Source organism: Chinchilla lanigera, unplaced genomic scaffold, assembly GCF_000276665.1.
Source record: "Chinchilla lanigera isolate Chin_1 unplaced genomic scaffold, ChiLan1.0 scaffold00106, whole genome shotgun sequence".
NCBI lineage: Eukaryota > Metazoa > Chordata > Mammalia > Rodentia > Chinchillidae > Chinchilla > Chinchilla lanigera.
In genome coordinates this window covers 2,520,710-2,543,510 of record NW_004955507.1, presented here as the reverse complement: position 1 = coordinate 2,543,510, position 22,801 = coordinate 2,520,710, and the positions used below count along the sequence as shown (strand labels likewise).

General features: G+C 40.4%; 1 protein-coding gene across 2 annotated transcripts in view; it reads right to left on the bottom strand.

Moving 5' to 3' along the window:
• The window catches only part of Dntt (DNA nucleotidylexotransferase), a 57,253-nt gene that overhangs the window by 7,816 nt on the left and 26,636 nt on the right, over positions 1-22,801 (bottom strand). For both annotated transcript variants that reach the window (XM_005407574.1, XM_005407575.1), the window contains exons 4-9: positions 22,457-22,627; positions 21,344-21,415; positions 18,805-18,928; positions 15,474-15,606; positions 14,313-14,421; positions 8,810-9,055 (exon numbers count right to left, since the gene is read on the bottom strand). In XM_005407574.1, the coding sequence (XP_005407631.1) occupies positions 8,810-9,055; positions 14,313-14,421; positions 15,474-15,606; positions 18,805-18,928; positions 21,344-21,415; positions 22,457-22,627 (855 nt within the window). The remainder of the gene's footprint in view (positions 1-8,809; positions 9,056-14,312; positions 14,422-15,473; positions 15,607-18,804; positions 18,929-21,343; positions 21,416-22,456; positions 22,628-22,801) is intronic.

The following is a 22,801-nucleotide window of genomic DNA, read 5'->3' as shown; positions in this document are numbered from 1 at the left end:
TATATATGCATACACAGGATAGCTAACATAGTTGTACTACTGACTTTACTCTATTGTAAGGAACAGTTAATGCTTAAGTGTATGATGAATCTTACATGTCTATATTTGTTTATCTGAGCATCCAACCTGAGGCTATCAATATGTAATACAACAGCCATTGTTAATTTCCTATCACCTTATCTGAGATTCTCTATTGTTTGTATTGTTTCTGTGTTATCTTCTAAACGTATGTTTGTTTGTTAAGATGTTTTCATTGTTTTATCTTTAAAATGAAAAAATAGGCACTCAATAAAGAGTAAATGTTCATGCAAAAAAATTTAAATTACATTATTACAAAAGAGGAGGTGGAGACATGGTGCCCACATGCCAGCCAAATTTGACCCCAACCTGGCTATGCATTTCTTGGCAAGTTATTCAGTCTTTTTGAGTCTAGGTTGGTCAAGAATGGAGGAAGTATGCTATCAGGTTCCCTCTAGCTTCAACATCCTGTCATATTAAGAGTCTATGAAGTCGGGGCTGGGGATTTAGCTCAGTGGCAAAAGTGCCTGCCTGGCAAGCGCAAGGTCGTGAGTTCGGTTCCCGGTACCGGAGAAAAACCAAAAAAAAAAGATTCTATGAAGTCACCTGCCCCAGAACAACATCTCTGAAGATCAGGAGTGGGCAAAGATCAGGGAGCCCAAAGTGAAGATCAGGGAGCAAAACCTGAAGCCTAAGACAGAGAAAAGGACAACCTTGCAAATGAGGAGAGTGAATAATACTGTCATTGAAACTGGCTTTCCTGAGAGAAGCATAGATCTGGACAGTTTGTCCTTTGCATGTAGATTAGGGAGAAAGCCTGAGATGATTGTGTCATGCTGTGGAGTGGAATTATTCCCTATCATAGGAAAGTTAGCTGGGGTTGGATGAGAAGACAGGCTCCCACCAGAAGTTCCTAATAATGGGATAAAGAGTCAAGCTTGTGGAAGATTGAGGTGAAGCAGATTTCTGGTACAGTAGCTACAAGCCTGTGAAAGTTCAGGAATCCCGCTTAACCCAGCACCTTCTCCTTCCCTCCCAGCCCTGGGCCACTCTTTGCTGGGCTCTAGCTGCTCATGCTGTGGGCATGAATGCCAATCTGCACATGCCCACTGCTCCTTGTTAAAAACCTTAAGAAGTGAGGCATCGTGGTGGGCCAGAGGCAGCAGTGCTCGTAGGATGCTTTGAAGGTGTTCACCAAAGTCCACAGGTTCTCACAAATGGGAGGCAAACAAAACTTATGCAAAGGCGATTTGAAGAAGCCAGTCAAATGAATTCCAGCATCGGGATGTTTAGAAAAAGAAGCAGGATTGCTTTAGGATCCTGATGCTGCGTACAGCCCAGGTCTGACAAACATGCCATCTTAGGAAATGTTCAAATCCCCCTGAGGTAAGAACCTTAGGGAGGTGGTTGCTAGGCTGCTGGTTGATGTCCGACCTAGCAGCCATTACTCAGTGCCCACCTGTCCCAATGCTGCTCCCACGGAGACAAAGCCCAGCAAGTGAAATATTCTCAAGAGAGGGGCTTCTCAGATCAGGGCATGAGGAAAGTGTAAGCCAGAAAAACATTCAGAGAGCAGTGACTGAGCTAGGACTAGTGAGTCCTAGGGACAGAGAGGAACATGAGGCACTGGTCCTTGTAGGGACCCAAAACCAGGCATTGGGGCTGGGGAACAGTGACAGTCCTAGGGGCTACAGTACAATAGTTATGACCAATGAGACCTCTGTGGAGAAGGTACTGGAGCAGGGCTGGAGTAGGCAGTCTCCCCCACCCCAAACACCACTGAGCTCTGCTCCTGTGTGGGTTCCCTCCCACCACTGTCCTCCAATTGCTGCTGAGCCCTGAACCTGTGTGAGCTCCCTCTCACTGTCCCCCAAATGCTACTGAATTCCACACAAGAGGGTTGCCTTCTCCCAAGCCCTAAACACCATTGGATTCATGCTCTGGAAAGAGACTCTGTATGATACAGAGAGAAGTTGGTGCAGGTAGAAAGCTGAAGAGGAGTGGTGTGGTCAGAAGGTTTGGCCCAGCATGGTAACCTGGAGTGGCAAAGAAAGAACAGATGCAAGAAGCTGCAGGGAGCATCACACAGAAATAAGGGGGCGGGGACCGGGGACCAGGGAAAACCCTCCAGAGATCAGTGGAAGACTGTGCATTAGACCAGTCCTGGTGGGTGCCTCTCACCCCCATACAGTTGAAAGTTTCCGGTCATTGGGCAGAAGCAAAAACCTCCAGCCACTTATGCCCATAGGAACACAGCTGAAACCCAGCTCAGCTCTGCCTGCAGAGGAATGAGAAGCTGTTGCAGTGGTCTGTCTGGACCGCACTGCCCCTTCACTCTCTGGTAGGCAAGAGAACAAGTTATTGGAGGGGGCCTCGTCAAACCCTAGTTGACGCCCAACCTCTCGGTCACCACCACAGAGGACTGGAGTTCAGAACCTGAAGATGTTACAAGGCGTGATCTGTTCATTTTTGAGCTAAGGGGTGAGAGCACACTGGTTGAATTCAGAATAGCTTAAAGAGGACTGAGAAGATTGTTTTTTTGGTTCTGCATGAGGGTGTTTTTTTTTTTCTTTTCATGTGGTATTGCTTTTTGAAAGATGGAGTGTGGGAGAGGCTGTTGTGTGCTACATAAGAGTGCAGGAATCTGAACTATTGCTCCTACCAAGCTAAGCCAGGTTTTCCCATGCCAAGAGTTGCTTCAATAAGATTAACTAAAGTAGTTATTTGGTTTCATGATAAATTGGTCCCAGTCTTCCTGTGCCTTCCACAACATTTCATTTATACTCCTTCCACATTGTCTTTTTACTTACTTCCTCTCTCACACTTTCTCAGATCACCTCTCCCTCTCTCCTTCTTTTGCATTATACAAATACATCAACACATTTTTATTCTTTTTTTTTTTCTTTCTCTCTTACATCAGGTATTACTTTTACTAAGAGCTAGGGGGTTGGTAGTGTGCTAGAACATAAGACTAAGAGTTAAGTCTTTTATCTCTATAGTTCCTTATTACACCAATAGTTGTTTCATAGGGTTAGCTAAATTAGTTTTCTGGTTGGGTCATAAATTGGACACAAATTCCCTACATCCCCACCAGCTTTCATTTAAACTTCTCTCCTCTTTTTCTTATTTTCTGTTTCACACCCTCTCAAAGCTCTCTATCTTCCCTGCTTTTGCACAACACAAATACCATTAACACAATGTATTTTTTAATTCTTTCTTTTTTCTTTTTGTCTTTCTTTCTCTCTTAAAATATATATGTGAAGCATCTGTATATATAAAATGTTGAATAAGAATTAATTACTGTATTAGTATATGTGGTATCTTTTACTGACATATCAGGAGAACCCTCACCAAAATTGTGTATAAGGGCTTCATATACAAACTTTCTACCAGCATATTAATTGATTACAGCCTTCTTACAGCTTTCCTCCATCTCCATTTACAATTCCTTCCTCTCTTTCCTTTTTCCTAATACTTGTAAATTGCCTCTCAAACTCTGTCTGCTCCCTCCCTTCAATACAGATATAAAAATATTACTAAAGTCTTATCTCTTTTCTTTCATGCACTTACTTTTTTCTCCTTTTACTTCTTTCCCTTTTTCTGAACTTTTCTCATTCCTTTCTTCTTCTATTCTGTACATCCCAGGCTACTCTTCATCAGCATTATTTCTTTGCCTTTCTGGGATATTGAAAAAAATACACAATTTTAAAACAAATTTTAAATTATATGTTGATAAATGGCTGATTCTGTAGATGCTGATATAACAGGTAGTTTTTCTTTCCCTGCAATACAGTGATTAGGACTGATCCTAATACAGAGTAGGGTGAATAGTTAAGAGATCACCAAAACATAACAAAAGGCAAGGTCATGTCACAGGGAGGCAAAAACTAAAGAAAGCTCCACAGTAAGGGCCCAGTTTCTGCCCTAACTGATCTTAAATGCTCAGCACAAAAACACTAGAAACATGAGGGAATGAGGCAACAAGATGCCTTTAAAGGCCCTTAACATTCAAAAGCTGGTCTCACAAGCACTGAAGTGGAGGGTGTTTCAGGCAAAGAACAAAAAACAAATGGTTAAAATGTTTGAAGACATAAGGAAAAATACAAATAAGCAAATACATAAGATGTTCAATGAGCTCAAAGAGAATGTAAATAAGCAGGCAAACTATTTAATTAATAAAATGTTCAACCAGCTTATAGAGAAGACAGTAAAACCAGCCCATTGAATCAAAGAAGACAATGCAGGATATGCATGACCACTTTAATAAAGAATTAAAGTTTATGAAAAAGAATGAAGCAGAAATCCTGAAATGAAAAACACAGATAAAGGCTATGCCAGTAGACATGCCAATCAGAAGCCAGAGTATCAAGACCTAAGGACAAGAATGATGTAGTAGATAATATACTCAATGACACTCTGAAAACAACAAGAAATCACAAGAAACTGATTCAAAAGCTCAAGGATGACTCTAAAAGAGCTAACCTAAGAATTATTGGAGTCAAGGAAGTGCTGGAGAAGGAAACCAAAGGTATAAAAATTTATTTACTGAAATCATTGCAGAGAACTTTCCACATGTATAAATTGAAATGGATTCCCAACTAAATGAGGAATTTAGAGCTTCAAATAAGTATGATAAGAAAAGAAACTGTTGATACATAGCAAAGTCAAAATCCAAGAAATTAAGGGGCTGGGGATTTAGCTCAGCGGCAAAAGCGCCTGCCTGGCAAGCGCAAGGTCGTGAGTTCGGTTCCCGGTACCGGAGAAAAACAAAAAACAAAAAACAAAACAAAAACAAAACAAAACAAAACAAAAAATCCAAGAAATTAGAACATGAGAAAATACTAAAAGACATTAGAGAAAAGCTTATCAGTATAACAGTAGATTTCTCAACTGAAAGATTAAAGGCCAAGAGAGCTTTAAGATTTTTAAACCATAAAAGGAAAACAATTTTAATCCATAAAATATTTACTATATCCTCCAAAATTATCCTTTGAAATTGACAGAGCTATAAAACCTTTCATAACAAAGAGAATGTGACAAAATTCATGTAAATCAAATTAGCACTGGAGAAAATATTTGAGGGAATTCTAAAGAGAGTCAGGGATATAAACATCAGCCCAAAGGAATGAACACATCTAACTGGGATAGTAATTAAATACAAGAAATATGGAAGGGGCTGGGGATTTAGCTCAGCGGCAAAAGCGCCTGCCTGGCAAGCGCAAGGTCGTGAGTTCGGTTCCCGGTACTGGAGAAAAACCAAAAAAAAAAACCAAACAAAAAAAAAGAAATATGGAAAAGAATCAGGAAAAAATACAATGGAAATACTGGAAATACTGGAAATACTGGAAAAAAATACAATGATATGAATCAGTAATTAACTTTCAATAATAATGCTGAATGTAAATGGTCTTAATTCCCTGATCAGAAGACATGGACTGCCATATTGCAGCAAATACAGGCCAACTATATGTTTCTTGCAAGAAACACACCTCAATCACAAAGAAACACATTAGACAAAATGAAAGGATGGAAAATGACACTCTAGGCAACAAGGGCACAAAAGCAAGCAGGAGTAGCTATCTTAATTTCACAAAAAGTGGGCTTCAATTCAAAACTAATCAGAAGAGACAAGGAAAGTCACTACATATTGGTAAAGAGAAAATGTAATGGCAAGAGATAACAACTGTAAATATATTATACACTGAATATCAGCTCATCCAATTTTATAAAACAAACATTACTGGAGATGAAAGAATAGATAGATATCATCAATGCAATCATAGTGAGGGACAATACCCCATTCTAACAAATAAACAGGTTAACCAGACAAAAAAATCAACAAAGAAGTATAATGTGTCCAACTTACAAATCAATTCCATTCCAGATTTGTTCATAAATTGGGTTTTTTCCTAAGCCAATAAAGTGAGTTTTATACAGTACACCTGTGAAAGTTTGCAACTTGAATGTTTGTAAGGTAGGGACTTACTGTATCAGAGTTGAACCACGCCATCAAGCAAATGTATTTAGGAAGTATCTATGGAGTGTTTTCCCCAGCAATAACAGAATACACATTTTTCTCAGCAGCACAGAACTTTCTTCAAAATAGACTATATTTTAGCATATAAAGCATGCTTAATTACACGCAAAATAACAGAAATAATCTTTTTTGTATCCTATTGAATCACAATGGAATGAACCAAGAAATTAGCAGGAAAATAAACCATAGAAACTAGGCAAATAGAGATTAAATAACACACTCTGGAATAATTAAATTATAATAAATAAATTAAATAACACATTCTGGGTCACAGAAGAAATCAGAGAGGAAATGAAAAAGTTCCTAGAATTCAACAAAATCAGTATAGTATACCCAAACCTGTGGGACACAATGAATGCAGTTCTCAGGAGGAAGTTTATAGCTGTGAATGCCTATATTAGAAAAATAGAACAATCTCAAATAAATAAACTAATGATGTATCTCAAGTCCTATTAAAAAAAAGCAATGCAAAACCAAAACTTGTAGAATACATGAAATAAGATCAGAGTGGAAGTCGATTAAGTTGGGACTGAAAAAATACAAAAGATAAATGAATCAAAGAGTTGGTTCTTTGAAAGAATAAATAAAATTAGCAAACTCTTAGCCAAACTTACAGAATGAAGGAAAGAGAAGACCCATATCAATGCAATTAGAAATGAAATAGGTGAGTTCAAAATGGACACCAATGAAATTCAGAGAAATAGTAAGAAACTATTTCAAAAACATATATTCCATAAATTAGAGAATCTAGAGTAAACAGATAAATTCCTAGACATGAATGACTTACAAAAATTGAACCAAGAAGATACAAAAACTCTGAAAGGATCAATAAGGCACTGAAATTGAAGACAATAAAAATTCTATCAACTATGAACAGCTCAGGAACCAACAGATTTATCCCTGAATTTTACCAAACCTTCAGAGAAGAATTAATGCTAATACTTGTAAAAATTTTTCATGAAATTAAAAGAGAAGGAACACTGTGAAAATAATTCCGAAATCTGGTATTTCCTTGATACCAAAACTGGGAAAAATCACAACAAAAATAAAACTATATCTTTAATAAACATAGATGCAAAAACATCTCAACAAGATACTTGCAAACAATGCAATAAATCATTAAAAAAATCATTTTCATCACCACCAAGTTGACTTCATCCAAGAGTTGCAAAGATGGTTCAATACACATACAGCAACAAATGTAATACACTACATAAACAGAAGTAAAGATTAAAATCATATGATCATCTTAACAGATGCACAGAAAGCCTTTGGCAAAATCCGACTCTTATAATAAAAAGCCTTAATGAAAATAGGTGTAGAAGGACTTACCTCAAACTGATACAAGCCATTTATTAAAAACTCACTGCCAACATCATACTGAATGGAGAAAAGTTGAAAGTATTCTCTTCAAAATCAGGAAGAGAAAAGGGTTTCCACTCTCACCACTTCTGAGCAATATAATACTCAAAACCTCAGCCAGAGCAATCAGACAAGACAAAAAAATAAAAAGGACATATGCAGGAGAAAAAGAAGTCAAAGCATCCTCATTTGTATATGACTTAATTTCTTTCAAAGAAGATCCAAAAATACCACTAGAAGACTCTTACAGTTAAAGATAATCATATTACAGTAATACATTCATACCTGTATTTATAGCATCACAATTCACAATAGCTAAGTTATGGAATCAGCCTAGATAGATGCCCACCAACAAATAAATGAATAAAGAAAGTGCTATATAGAGAGTATTACTCAGCCATAAAGAAAAATTTGAATCATTTATAGGAAAAAGGATGGATCATTGGAACATGATGCTAGTGAAATAAATTAGACAAAGAAAATTAAATATTGCATAGTTTTTCTTATATGAGAAACTCAAAATATAAGAAATTTAAATAGCCAAATAGAAGAGAGATGGTAGTGAAAAGACAGTGAAAAGGACTTTTTGGGGTCTAGGAAGGGGATCTTGGAAAGGGGAAGAAGGTAAATTGTGGGTAAAGGGGATCAAACTGATCAAGGTGCAACATATACTGTGTATGTAAATTCCCTCAAACTAACACTTACGAATCACAAACATATAATACTAAAAAATCAGGACTTAAGGTAGAGAAACAATTTTTTTTAAAGGCACAGACCCCTGTGCAATGAGTCTAAAATAACAGGAGCTGGGAACTACTGTTATGCAGGGCTGACCACACGCCTGGTGTGCTGCTATCATCTGTCCAAACTGCTGCTCCTTAGGAAGGCAATAAATGTCCTTGCTCTCATTTTCTGATGGGAAAACCAAGTCTTAGGGAACATAGCAAACTCGTCCTAGATCATCCACCTGGTGCAGGTGCACATCATCAGGTCTGGGGAGAGCCTGGCTCATGCTCTTCGCTACCTATTGGTTTCTCTGCTTCAGTGTTTTTCACACCTGTGCTTCCTCAGAACCACCTGGGGGCTTTTCAAAGACAGATTACCAACCTCCACTCCAAGTTCCTCATTCAGTGGGTCAAGGGTGTGGTAGAGAATTTGCAAGTCTCTCCTTACCCTGGTTAAGGCTACACAGCTGCTTGTCTGTGGGCAAGGAATAACTGTTCTACATTAATCTGACTCGCTTGTGTGTGGGGAAAGTGCTCTGATTTAGAGGTTTCTGGGAACGGTCCATTTTCCTGGCATGCTGCTCTACCGCCATCATTTCTCCTTGGCCCAGGTAGACCTGCCCTCTATCTTCTGGAAAGCTAACACATCCCACAAGGCCATGCTTACCCGGGAGCCAGTCCACCCCAGCAGGGCGAAGGCACGGCGCTCATAGGGGCACACCACTAAGTCCACACGGATGGCTTTCCAGGTCTTTCCCCCTTGCTGGGGGGACTTGTCACTATCCACTCTCTGATGGTGCAATTTTAAAATCAGAAAGCATTTTTGAAAATGATCTAAAGCATCCACCTTCCTGCTAGGCAACTTGAGCTTTTCAAATGTGGACTCCACGAGGTCACTGTATAAAAGCAGTCCCTGAAAAGAAACAGAAAGACAATAAGAAGCATCCCTGGTAGAGAGGGTCTATGATTTCACAATGGGAGCTTAACGAAATCTTTAAAGGGTTGAGCAGAATGCAGAAGTATTTTTGTCTTTACACTGAGAACCCACCTCACTACACCAGGAGAGAAAGTGGTTGCCTAATCCTGCCTCTGCAGAAAAGGAACTTAGTGAACAGACCAAAGCCACTCAATGGCAAAACCTGGAGATAACCCATCTCCCATCTTCCAACCCAGCCAATGTACAACAGCTTCTCTCACTCCCTTCAAAACAAATTAATCATGAACACAAAGCCGAGCTGCTGCTGGGGTGGCATTGAGATCATGTCCCTGTACGTAATACAGATGGCCAGGTTTAACTAGCCCAAAGGATTGTGGCTGGGGGCTCAGCCCCTCTTTAGTGGGAGGGTGACTTGTTATTTCTGGTAGCACTGGAGATGCTGCTTCTCCTGAGAGCTTGCTATTCTGCCCATAGGGGGAAAAATAGCACAAAGCTAGGGACACTTGTTTCTTCTGAAGTTGCCTACTCAGACAGTGAATGAATAATTTGAAGGCATGTCCAACTACGTTGCCATCCTGCAATTTATCTGCAGCATGGGAGCTCCTTAGAGCCAGGACAGATAAGGGGAAGGAAGAGGTGGAAACATACAATTAAGTGCAAAAGCTGAGTGGCAAATTACAAGTAATATAATCATAGCTACTGGGGAGTGTGCTTTGTTATCATATATTCTTAAATCCAGAGAGTCTCAAATTTTATCATCAAAAACAGTTGGAGCATTTGGTAAACACAGTTTGCGTGGCCCTGTCTTTGAGGTGGTCCAGCGGGTGTTAGGGAGGCAAGAATTCACACTTAGCAGAAAATGCTGATGTTGCTAGAGGAAGAGCCACACTGAGCATCACTGCCTCAGTTTGTTATTGATATTCAGCATGTCTTTCATTTCTTCCGATTACCTCCATGAGTCGCCGTCTCAGTTGGTGAAACCTTCCTTTGTCTGTGGAGGTGAGAGAGAGCAGCGCACTGCTCAACAGAGGAGCCTCTGGCAGAGGGAGTGAACAGGGCACAAGTAATCTTTAGTAACCAGCCCAGGAACACACAGTTCTGCTTTTTAGTGCAACTTGCTAAAATGGGAGCTGTATCAGTCAGTGCTTACTAGAGAAAGAGATTTAAGGCAAGATATTCAAATACATAAGAATTTACAAGACTGGCTTCCAATGCTCCCTGCAGAGTCAGGTGCGAGGAGTGGGAAAGGGCTGTCTGTGTGCTGGAGATCTGTCTTTTTTTTGTTTTGTTTTGTTTTTTTTTTCTCCGGTACCGGGAACCGAACTCATGACCTTGCGCTTGCCAGGCAGGCGCTTTTGCCGCTGAGCTAAATCCCCAGCCCATGTGCTGGAGATCTGAAGGGCCCAGTGGAAGGCCTGGAGCTCACTGTGCTGTCCCGCGTGAGTCCTTATCAGGAGGTCAAAGGGTCTGTGCTGAGGCTGAAGAGTCTGTGCTGGAAGTCAGGGGACAACACCCAAGGTGGAGGTGAAGACGGGAGCTCCTCTGCAGAAACAGAAGCGAGCCTTTCTTCTTTGTTTCCCTTTTCTTCCGCTCAGCTACAAGCCTGTTGGTTGGTGCCACTCACACCCAGTGTGGCTCTTCTGCCTTCAGCGAATCCCTGCAGCACAACCAGGACTATGCTTGTCCAACTGAGTGGTGTTTCTTACCCAAGTTGACTCAGTCAGTTAACTATCACAGGCACCTTACAGCAGACTGTCATGTAAATTTCAGCAGGTAAATTTATTTATTTTTTTTAATTCTATAAACAAAATTTCATAACAAAGTGATAGAATAACAAGTTATTATGTATATTAATATATATTAATATATTATATAATAGTATGTATTAATATCATGTATTGTTATCTTCAAAATATTTACTCACAGTACTTACTCTCCAAATCATATTAGTACAAACCTTTCTTTCCAATGAACTAAGAGAAACTAGTAGTATAACTAACTTGTGTTTTTTTCCTTTTCAAACAAAACAGTAGCAAGTCTTATAGCCAAATTTATAATAAAACCAACTTCCCTTTTAAGAAACATACACAAACCCTGCTCCCTAGTAGTGAACTGTGGCGTACATTACAGCCACATGGTGGTGACACTTGGCTGGTGATAGACGGATGTGTCATCCACGGTTGTGTTTGTCTAGAACTCTGCAAGGTGTTTGGGAACACTTCCCTTGAAAAAGAAGCTCCTGTCTTCAGCAGGGCACAATTGTCAGTATACACACAATCCCTGAAGTGGGCCTCCATTCTTTAGCCTGGGCTTTTTGGGGGGCATCTCTATTTTCAATAGTTCCTCTCCTCGTCCTCCATTTTCTTAGGTGACTTTCCTCCTTTGAAAACTCCTCAAGGATTCGACCTGGCTTCTCCATCAGCACTCATGAGTAGACTGGACATTCGTATCAGCATGTTCTTTTCTCCTTCTCATTGTTCTTCTCCCTTTCTGCCTTTTCCTTCATCTTCTACCCTGATAGGTGACTGATAGACTCTTGAATAGAAAAGGAGGGATTTCCTCTCCTTCCCACCTCCATCACCCGGGGACAGAGCACTCAGTTCTCAGGGTGTAGGAGAGAGCAATAGGAGGTGGGACACACTACATTTTACCTCCCACAGATGGAAGCTCTGGGCTACACCAGCTAACCAAGCAGGAAGAGGAAGGGTTGCAAAGAGACTGAGGGTGCGGCCTTCTGGCAGGATCCCTTTGTGCCCTTTGCTTTCAATTCCTTCCAAGTCCTTCACAGAAGAATCAACATCCTCTACTCACAGTCAAGTCAGTTTCTCAAAGTGAATAGTTGTTCTTCCCACAGATTCCAAGTCCCGTACTGAAACCAAAATCTGCAGATATTCAAGTCCCTTAAATAAAATTGTGCAGCATTTGCATATAACCTACATTTTAAATCAGCTCTAGATTACTTACCATGCCCGATTCAATGACAATACTATGCAGATAATTGTCATCCCATTTTGTTTGGGGAGCAATGACGAGAAAGAGAAGTTCTCTACATGCTCAGCATAGACACAGTTTTTTCCCTTCTATTTCCTATTTAAGGTTGATTTAATCCACGGATGCAGAACCTGATGTTATGGAAGGCCAACTTATATTATTTGCTCTCTAATGACTGTCAACATGTTTGATCTGTAGCTGTTTTACGAACAGTATTGGATCTACATGGGGGCCCTCACCCAAGGTCTCACTAGGTTGGACCCAAACCAGAATCATTCAGCTTCCTTTCTCTGGAGTGAACTACCAGTGGCCTCTGTTAGAATTCAGGCAAGCAGAGTCTTGGGGATGGGAAGCCTCCCCCAAAGATCAATATTTCTAAGTTCTTTGCCTCCCTTTCTTCTACCTGCACCCAAAGGATTTTCTCCAAGGGCAACATTTAGAGTCATCCCATGAGTGGCTCACAGGGAAACTCACTGGCTGTTCACCATGCTTTGCAGGTGTTTTACATGTGTGAGCACACTCACTGTGTGAGTGTATGCATGACTGCCCGCACCAACTGCAGTCTTTACCATCTGGAAAGTGCAGTTTGGGGTGGGAATGGAAGGGGGATGTGTGCGGCAGAGGAGGAAGTTAAACATGAAGCACTCATATGCTGTTTTCACAGCAAGGTGTTGGGCATAGGCCTGAGATTGCCAAGGTGCAGTCACGGCTGCACTACTTTCTCTTTAGGTTGAATCATGAATGAAGGAAAGGGGCTGCACCTGCTCTTTCCTGGGTGGGTCCCCTCACCGGCCCAGTGCTGGCTCTCAGATGGCATTCACTGAATAAATGTACATGGGAGATCATGCAAGTAATCACCCTTAGTCAGGTGTTTGTTGTTTATCAGGCACTGCACTGCATACTTTATCATATCCTCTCATTTAATCTGCTGTTAGTGATGGAGAGAGATGTGTCACTCCAACTTTATAGGTAAGGAAAGTGGAATGTGAAAGATTAAGGAACCATCCCAGGTTGTTCAGCCAGTGAATGGCAGGGTTGCTCTTTTAAAGCCACAAATCAAACATGTTTGATGTGAACTCCTACTGCCATGCCTACATTTAAAACACCCATCTCTGTGTGGAGACAGCAGTATGACTACCTTGAAACAGAGAAGACCAATGGAAAGAGTGCTCCCGGGCACCATCTCGTACCCTACTCCAGTCTTGTATAGTCTCAGCATGAAGAGAATGGTGTCAATAAGCCAAGGTCAATAGGCCCACCCTGGCAGTGGCCCCCAGGACAGGAAGCAGCAGCCCTCCACCAAGGAGGGGCCAGGGCTGTGCTCCTTTGTCTGCAAATGAGACTCTTTGGGGCTCGAGATGGCCTCATAGGTAAACTTGGATCTGGTTGCACAGCTGGGTTTTCACTTCCAGTGCTTGTGGCTCTGGGGCTGTGTATTTCTAGATCTTCTTCTCACTCTATCTGAGATGTCCTTTCTTTGGCATGTCAGTGAGCTCGGTTCACACCTCACAGTTGCAAGTCCAAGGAAGGATGAAGCTGCACGAGAGAAACACTGAACCAGCCTCCTCAGTCCACTTGGGTCACCGGGGTAGGGACCTTTGGTCTCTCTGGAATGGGTCTCCACTAGAGTGGGACAGCAATCAGAGCCTTGCTGGTGTCTCTGGCTTTAGGGTTGGCTTAGAACTCTTTCCACCAGGCAATCGGGTAGCCCGTCACGAGTCTGATTTTGTCAGCGGGAGAGAGCTCTGAGCCCTGAACTCTGCCTGTTTCAGTTTGCCCTCATGAACTTCCTTCTTGCCATTTCAATACAAAAGTCAACTGGGAAAAAAACATTATAGAATTCAAGGTAGCAACAACAGCCCTTGAACTGCTTTTTTTTTTTTTTTTTTTTTTAATGCCACTGTTGGGCGTAGGCCGACAGTCTTGCTCAATCTTAAACTTGTAGCTTTCCCAAATTATTCATCCGAGGGCTTTGCAGTGCATGATCTTCATTTTGTTTGGGTGCTTTATTGCTTCTGTATGTCAAACACAAGTGCACAGCCAGTCCGGGCCCTCTGAGTAATAAAGTAAATATAAATAAACAAAATACATATTTATAACATGTGCTTTAGGTAAGCTGTCGTGGGTCATATGGTGTTACAAATAATCAGAAATTAATTTAATGGCCACTACGCAATTATGAAGGAAATTCAACAGTGGTAATATAATGTTTGCACATGTAATTTTTGATCTTTCTTCTTACCTTCTTTTCCCATAAGCTTATCACTTTATGTAAAAGTTGTTGCTTTTCATCTTCTGTTACTTCAGGGCTGGTAATTAAAAAATCTACATCATGCCCAATCTCCTTACCCCTAATTTAAAAAAATAGTGTAGCATGAGAATAAGTTAGATTTTAGCCCTCAGATTAAAAAGATACCTTTGTTTCTATGCCTTATGCTTAATATATGCTTAATTTTTCAGCACAAAACATTCATGACCTTCTCAAAAATAAATTATCTTTGGTTGCACAAGTCCATTCTTTGTAAAATAAATTTATGATAGAAAAAATACATATATAGCGTGTATATGATTATGTATGTATGGGCCAACAGTAACAAAGATTGCTTCTTCTCTATATCTATTTATAACTGTAGCATACACACACAGAAGGGGGAGGGGAACGGGAGAGAGAGAAAAACAAAAAGCAAACCAGGAACTATATTCATTAATACAAGATAGCACTACTAGAATTATATGATAAATTAGGGGCATTTTCTTAGATTCAGTCTACTTTCTTCTCTGTGTCACACTGACTTGTCACGATTGCTGAGATCTACTAGGTAAGAGGATCAGAGGGAGAGGCTGAGGAGTGTGTGGAGGGAAGGAATCCCTTTCTGAAATGGGGACCTCAATATTCAACAACTGCACGTGCCTCTGTGAAGAATTCATTTACTAATTCATTCACTGAGTAAGCCAAGATTTCTTGAGCACCTACTTTGTGCCAGGCATCAGAACTAAGCTCTAATAGCTTAATGGGAAAAGTACACATTGTGTAACAAGTGTTTGGCATGTGTCTAAGGAGCACTCAAGAGAGGTCCCTAACCTAGCACAGAAGAGGAGAGAGTCACAGAAGTCTTTCCAGAGGTGGTAGAATAATTAGTCTTACAGCATGAAGAAACGCCAGGTGACAGTTTGAGCAATATCAGTCCAAGGAAAAAATTCCAACTGAGCAAAGTCATTGAGGGAAGAAGCAATCTCATATATGACAAGATAGTTGGGGCTGCTGAAATGAAATGTGAGGGATAGGAGACACAGCTGCAGGGAGAGGCTGACACTAGATCACAAAAGGCCTTTTGTGCTATTTCAGAAGCCAGTGTGTGGTGTAGAGCCACTGAAAGTGAAAAAGGCCAAGCAGCTTTTTTACCTTCGGAACCCGCCCGTCATGGAGATGAAGGCCCCTGGCAGAAATGCCCAGACAGCCTCTTTCACCAGCATGCTGACTGCCTCTGCTTCTGCCCTGGTCACACAGCTGACAAGGTCTTCATAATACAGGAATCCTGAGGGGTCATTTGCAGGTGAATGGAGAGTGAATCATGTACAAGGTAAACAGCCTCAGTGAGAGGCTAAGCCATAAAGTTCAGTTGATTGTGAGCTTCTCATAGTACCAATGACTCTGATTTCTAAGAGGCTTCCAATGTCCTTTTTAGAAAGGAGACAACATTTCCCATCCCTCAGAAGTCCAAACTGCTCCGACCTGATTTCCTAATGAAGAACTAGCCTTCTTGAACAAGATAAGCTGGGCCCTCCCACTTAAAAAAGATAATATAAAAGAATTGGCATGGGAAAATTTAGGATCGGAAGGCTATAAATCAATTTAATAAATGAAAGCCAAGAATAGGAAGGGTGTATCTGTATCTGAAGCAAGGTGGAAAATGTCTTAGATGGTGTGCTAGGTGGTTTGGGTTATTTCTTCTTTGCTTGGCCACCAAGATCAAATGGGAGCTCAGATAAAGTTGTTATGGTGAGGGATAAAACTTGGTTATTCCCATAAAGCAGTGTGGAGAGAGGCAGAGAAAGAAGGAGGCTTATCTCCAAGGATTGGGTAAAGTACTAGAGGGGGAACTCAATGAGCCTGAGAGACATCTAATTATACTTTAATTCATAGCTCTTCGAGGCAGTGCCCCCAAGGAAGGGCCATCCAAACTCTGCTTGACTCTCTAGTGATGGAAGATTTGACACTGCCAGACTCTGCCCATTTCCTACCTGTAAACTCTGGGTGATTCTCTCCTTTAGCTTAAGTCTGTTTCCTTGCAGCTTTCCCCACCACTGACCCCAGGAACATGAGAAGGAGGCAGCATGGAGGCCATTTGGTTTGAGCATCCTATACACAAAGTTCACAGATGCAAACTTCCCTTGTTATATCTAAGTGGGGTAGTAGTAGACGTGTGTTGGCAGGACCAAAAGATGATGTTCATGCTAAGATATCTAGAAACTGTCCAATACCAAGTCACTGTGCTTGTGGATCTACTTTCTGTCAATAATGATACTTTTTCTCATTTTATTTTAAAAAGTCACCTTTTTATTGTAACATGGCCTTTTTTGTGAGACAGAAACTGCCATATGACTGATATTCAAAGTGCAACTCAGTTGATGACCATAAAACTCCTGTGTTCATTGTACATGAACCAAAAATTACAATTAGCAATGATTTCTGCAGAAGGTGCAGATACCAGAAATGAACATGGAGGTATTGTGATAATTATTGACATCCATGAAAGCAATTTAATTGGCTTTCCTTTCTGGTATGACAGGGCAGTTGATTCATTACAAGAAGCCTACTACACTGCATGATGTTAAATATGTGCTACTATATTTCAGAAATTGACTTTTTAAAGGCAAATATGGCAAGAGAATGCCCAAGCTCTAAAGAATCACAATCAAGGGAAATTTTAAGTCAAACTGAATCAGCTTTTCTATCTGACTCACAAATCATGTTTTCAATGTGTGTTCAATTAGCTTATCCTTTGTGGTATTCTAACCCATTGACAATTCTATTCACTGTACTCCAATCAGTATTTTTGTTATTTTAAGTATGAAGAGAGGGCATTCTTTTATTTCTACATAGGTCTGACAGTATTAAGCAGTTGGATTCACTGAATGATTAAATGAATATCTGCTTCATTCATTGGATTAGAAGAATCTAATAGGGAGAGAAAAAATCCAGTTTACAAAGCTAGGAAACGACTCTTCAGAGGCTGAGAATACTTGGTGTCATTTGATAAGCATCTCCTCTAAGTGAAACCCTACACACTATGTTGCCTCTCAGTTTCTAAGTGTTGAGAATTCTTACTAGCATTCCAAATCACTTACCATTTACTTGCTACTATGTTTAATACATCACTTTCTTTTTAATAGCATTTCTACAGATGGTACAATAATCATTCTTGTTAAATGTGTACTCTCTGAAGCCCAGAATATAAATAATGGAACTTTTTCTTAGCTCCTTTTATAAAAGTTATTAGCAATCTTTCAGAATTTGGCAAATTTAGAGTTGGAGAAGTAACTCATTGGTACAGCACTCACCTAGTATGGCAAGGCCCTGGGTTTGATCTCTAGCAACACATGTGTGAAAACACACACACACACACACACACACACACACACACACACAGAATTAGAAATGATCAAATTTACAAAAGATGAGTAGGGGTCAGTATCACTGATAGACCCACCAACATTTAGTTTCCTTCCTTTACCATTGCTTGTAGTTTTACTGTTTGTCTATTGCCTTTACTCACAGGAGACAGATTTTTATTTTTCCTTCCCTGGTCTCCTCTGGACTTTTCTATCATTAGAAATTTTGATAACTTCATCATTCTTTTCAGAATCCATATGCTGGGGACTACAACTGTGAGTCCCTTTGAAATCACAAGTATATTTTTATTACTATTGCATGTTTAAAGTAAACATTTAAAACTCACACATTTATTTGGTTCTATATTGGAAATACTTTAATTTTGAAAAGTTTACTGGGACCCTCCATAAATGGTAGTAACCAAGCCACCTGGATCCCTGGGAAGTCCCTCTAGGTTTTCAGATGGTGGTAGAAACTCATGTCTCCATATGCCTTTTCTTCTCAGGTCAAAGGGCTCTGGTTAAGTATATCAAGCCCATGTCCAGATTTCTACCATTTTCTTTCTATTGTCCTAGTGTTTTAGTTTCAAAAGCTTATTCACAGTTGTGAACTAGTTGGCAACAACTCTAATTCTTTCAAGTATTCCTTTCTCCCTAGTCTTCCTTGTCAGCTTATCCTTCTGTTCTTGACTCTTTACTCTCATCTCTTACTCACAGAATTATCTAAGACCAAATGTCTAGAAGAGTTCATAGGACCAGGCCAATGTGTATCCTAGTTTGACATCTGGATAAAGAAATCACAGCAGCCACCAAGAAGAGTGTCTTTGCTCTGTGCCAGACACAGGACTCAGAGCTTTGCATATATTTTCTGATTTAGTTCCCAGTTAAGTATCAATATTATCATTGTTTTACCAATGAGATAACTAAGACTCAAAGGTTTTAACTAACATGCTCAGGATCATGCAGCTGGAAAGTGCTGCAGTCAAGATTGAATTCAGGCATCCATAGATACCCCCAAAGTGTCTCAGATCATCTAGATTGGGATCAAAGTACAATCAGTTTTTATCTCTACAAAGCCTGACCGACACAGAGCAACCACAATTTTTGTGAGAGATCATTACCTGCTTTCTGCATTCGTGTAAATTTCAGGCTTTTGTCTGATTTTATTTTATTCAGAGATCTGAACCCCATCCGAAACCACTTCTCAGATGTCTTCAACCCTACTCCAAAAACAGAAGTGAAGAGCTAAAGAGAAGAAGGAAAGGTATGTCATTAGTTTCTAAAATAATCACTATGACAATGAAGTAGTACTTTTCAAAATCTTGGGCAAAAAAGAAAAAGTGTGAGTAAAACAGTGATCCATTTTATCTTGAGTAGGATACATAGGTAGGGGGTAGTAATTTTTTGGAGGCATTTTTGTTCCAGGTGAGTCCTTTTGCAATATACGATTTTTAAAAAGTGAAACAAAAGTGAGCAGCAGATCTGGCATTTACATAAGGCTTACATATAGCCAACTTTATTGACAGATTGCCTGTGTTGTCAGTGTGTGAGAAGCTACCATATATGGCTGTCCTTTCTGCTGCACGTCTCTTATGTACAGTCCTGCTCTGCCTATTTCCCTCAAGTTTGAAAGATGAATGACCGGAGAGGCTATAGAAATTCTCCCATCTCACACAGATGGTAAGTAGCACAGCCCAGACTTATACACTGGTCTATTTAGATTTTAGGCCTTGGCTCCTGCTTCCACCCACATTTTAGTCCCATGCATCACTCTGAACTGGCGAAACTGGCTGCGGCCCCTTCTACTAGCAACTCTAAGGTAGGAAAGGCAAGAGGTGACAAACCCTGCTTCTGAGTAAATTAAGATGCAGTGCGGAGCTTTCTGTTCATAGGCTTGCACTTAAAAAAAAAAAGAGGTTTATTTTGTCCACATGGTCCTTACGTTCCTCATGATACTGGAGAAGCCAGTAACATGAAATGTCTGAGAAAAGTCACAGACGGTGATCAGAGGCAACCCAAGAGAGAGGCCATGAGGGCTGTAACCAGCAGTGTGTAGGAATAAGGCCACCCAACCCCTTTGGAACTCACATCACATAACAACCTGCCCTGGCTGCTGGACATAAACTATAGGATCGAATATATTCCTTTGGAGATTTCAGTCTCTTTGGTTTCATTCATTTACCCTGACATATTGAATGTTGGAAGTGTTTAACATTCTTTTTGATTTTGTATAAGGGTTCATAGATAGGAGTTCACTTTGAGTCTCAGAGGAGATTTTGGACTTAGATTTTTCAGCAATGCTGAAATTTGTTTAAAATTCAGTGACTCTTAGAGATGAACTAAATGCATTTTGCACAAAGAGACACACATGAATCTTTTGGAGCCAGGAGCCAAATGTTATGGCTTAGATCTGAATGCCCCTGGCAACTCTCATGTGCTCAGAGGCCAGGCTTTTGGAAAGTGAATGGATCATGGGGATGTTATACTTATCAGTGGATGCATGCACTAGTGAGTGTAGCAGCTGAGTGTGCTGCTAGGGGGGCCCTAGTCAGTAAAGAAGGGTTGCCAAGACCTAGAAGGACATATTTCCTCCCTGGATACTCCCTTGTCTTTCTCTCTTTCCAGGTTGCCGTGATGTGAGCAGTTTTTTATCCACAATTCCCCTCTGCTATGCCATTTCTGCCCTGGAGCCTACTGACAATGCACTGAATCCTCTGAAACTGTGAGCCAAAACAAATCTCTCCTCCTTTAAGTTGTGGATGTTGGGTATTGTGTTTCAGTGATGATAAAAGTTGTGGAGAAGGACATTCTTTAGTTACTCTTTTTTGTATTGCCTCAGGCCTGACCAAGCCATGATTGTTGGGTTCTGGAGGAAGTCTAGCAAAAGTATTGAAAGCCCCAGGGTCAACACTAAATGCTTTTCATTTCCCTAAGGAATGATAACATGATGGTTAAATAGTCAGGTCTTTATTGTCCTTGCTAAATTGGTTGAGATCCTCCCATTTGCACTGCTGCTTCTTTTGTTCTTTCTGAATAGAGTTAGTGAAATTGGTAATTGGGGCTGCAGTCCGAGAGGCTGTAAGTCCCCTGATCCCAGAATTTTGCCTCTCTTGGTCTTCTTTTTTTCTTACTTTTATATTCATCCATGGGTACCTTGCTCTCAGGACCTGACACCCTGAACAGAACGACAAAAAGTAACTTAGACATTATAATATGTCAATAAGCTGGGGACACTCATAGTTATTTCGGCATCTTCTTCCTACAACTCTGCAAAGGACACAATTTGGTCCTAGTCCCTTGTGGGATGAGCGTTTGGGAGGTAATTAAGTTTACGTGAGGTCACAGATATGAAGCCTTCATGATGAGTCTCAGGCTCTCATAAGAGGAAGTTGCTCTCTTCCTTTCTCTCTACCCTGTGAGGACACAGCAATGAGGTGGTTATCTGCAAGCCTGAAAAAGAGCCCTCAACAATATCCAACCATGTTGACACCTTAGTCTAGAGCTTTAAACTTCTAGAATTGAGAAAAAGTGAATTTGTATTGTTGAAGCTACTCAGTATGTGGCATTTTTTTGTGGTAGCCTGAGCTAATATAACCATCCAGTATAAGTAATAAGATTAATTGAAAAAAATTTTCAATGAATACATGCAAAATTACTTACTTTGAAGGATTGATATCGTTCATCATTTAACACAGCATTAACTTCAGAACTTTCTCCATCTTCAATAATTTCCTATGTAGATGGTTGAAAAATATTTTAAATTAGTGACACTGGAGAATTATAGCCTGAGACCATCAAATTTACAGACCTGGTAGCTTGATTTTTCACAAATTGCATGTTCATTACCTGCAGGATGTTTTCCTACCTAATTTAGAGAAAGCAAGAATTTCCCTGTAATTTAAAATCCTAGGTCATCATATATTCAAAGACCCCTTTATAATCTTCAGGGACAAGAATGTAGGATGATTAGGGCACAAATCTACAGAACCCTCATACAAAAAATATTCACTAGCAGATGCATGTCCAGGGCTGGGGATTTAGCTCAGCAGCAAAGCACTTGCCTGGCAAATGCATGCCCAGATATTCCTGATATTGTTCTTTTCAATGAATGACAACTTTTGGAAAGAAGAGAACGTTCCCATTGAGCAGGTTGGGGAGCCACTAAAAAGCCTGTCTACATTAAGTTCTTAGGATGTCTAGCGCAGTGCCACCTCTTTCAGGAAAAATTTTCCTTGAATAATGTACCTTGAACTTGACTATACTGAGATTACTACCAGATCACCAACTTGTCTTGCTGGGGAGTCTTAAACACAAGTAAGTACATACTATCACTTCAGCTCTCTTTCTGGAACACACAAAGATGCAAAATCAGTGTCACTAAATGTAACACCCACCACTCCTCTGGAAGGGACAAACCCCGAGTGGAACTGCACCTTCCCAAAAGCCTGATTTAGAAGTCAGCCTTTCCCCTGCTGCAGAGTTCTCAGGTCACTTGAGCCTTTCCCTGTAGGTAATAAGAGTGTGGGAGAGTTCTTCTAGTTTCACTAGGTGGCTTCATGCAGCTCCAGCTGTGATAATGTTAGGGTATGGATTATACACATTTATGCATCTACTTATCTCAGATAGATAGATAGATATAGAGATAAACACTATACAGATATAGATGTGGAGACAGAAAGACACAGAAAGAGAAAACCAGTTTTGAATACCATATCTACAATTGACAGGAAAATCTCTTATTAGCTCCCTCCTCCCTCCCTATTTCAACCTTACCTCTATAATACACTTCACTTTTTCTCCCAGGCATGGAATGCCCTCTGTGTCTTTCATACTGATGATGGTGAAGGGCAGAGATTTCAGTACAGAGGCTGCTCTCATATATGTCACATAAGAACTTTCGTTCTCTCTAAACTCACAATTTTCAGCCAGTATCTCAAAGGCATTCTGAGGAATCAAACCAGAGAGACAAAAGCCCTTGAAATAGTGGTCACTTGCAAATGTCTTTTGCACTCTTTTACATATTGGGCAGTTTCCTTGAAGGTCAGGACTGAGTCTCCCGTTCCTTTGTACCTTCCCATGTGAGGTCAAGGGAATTGCGCTGAAGCGACAGGTGCCATA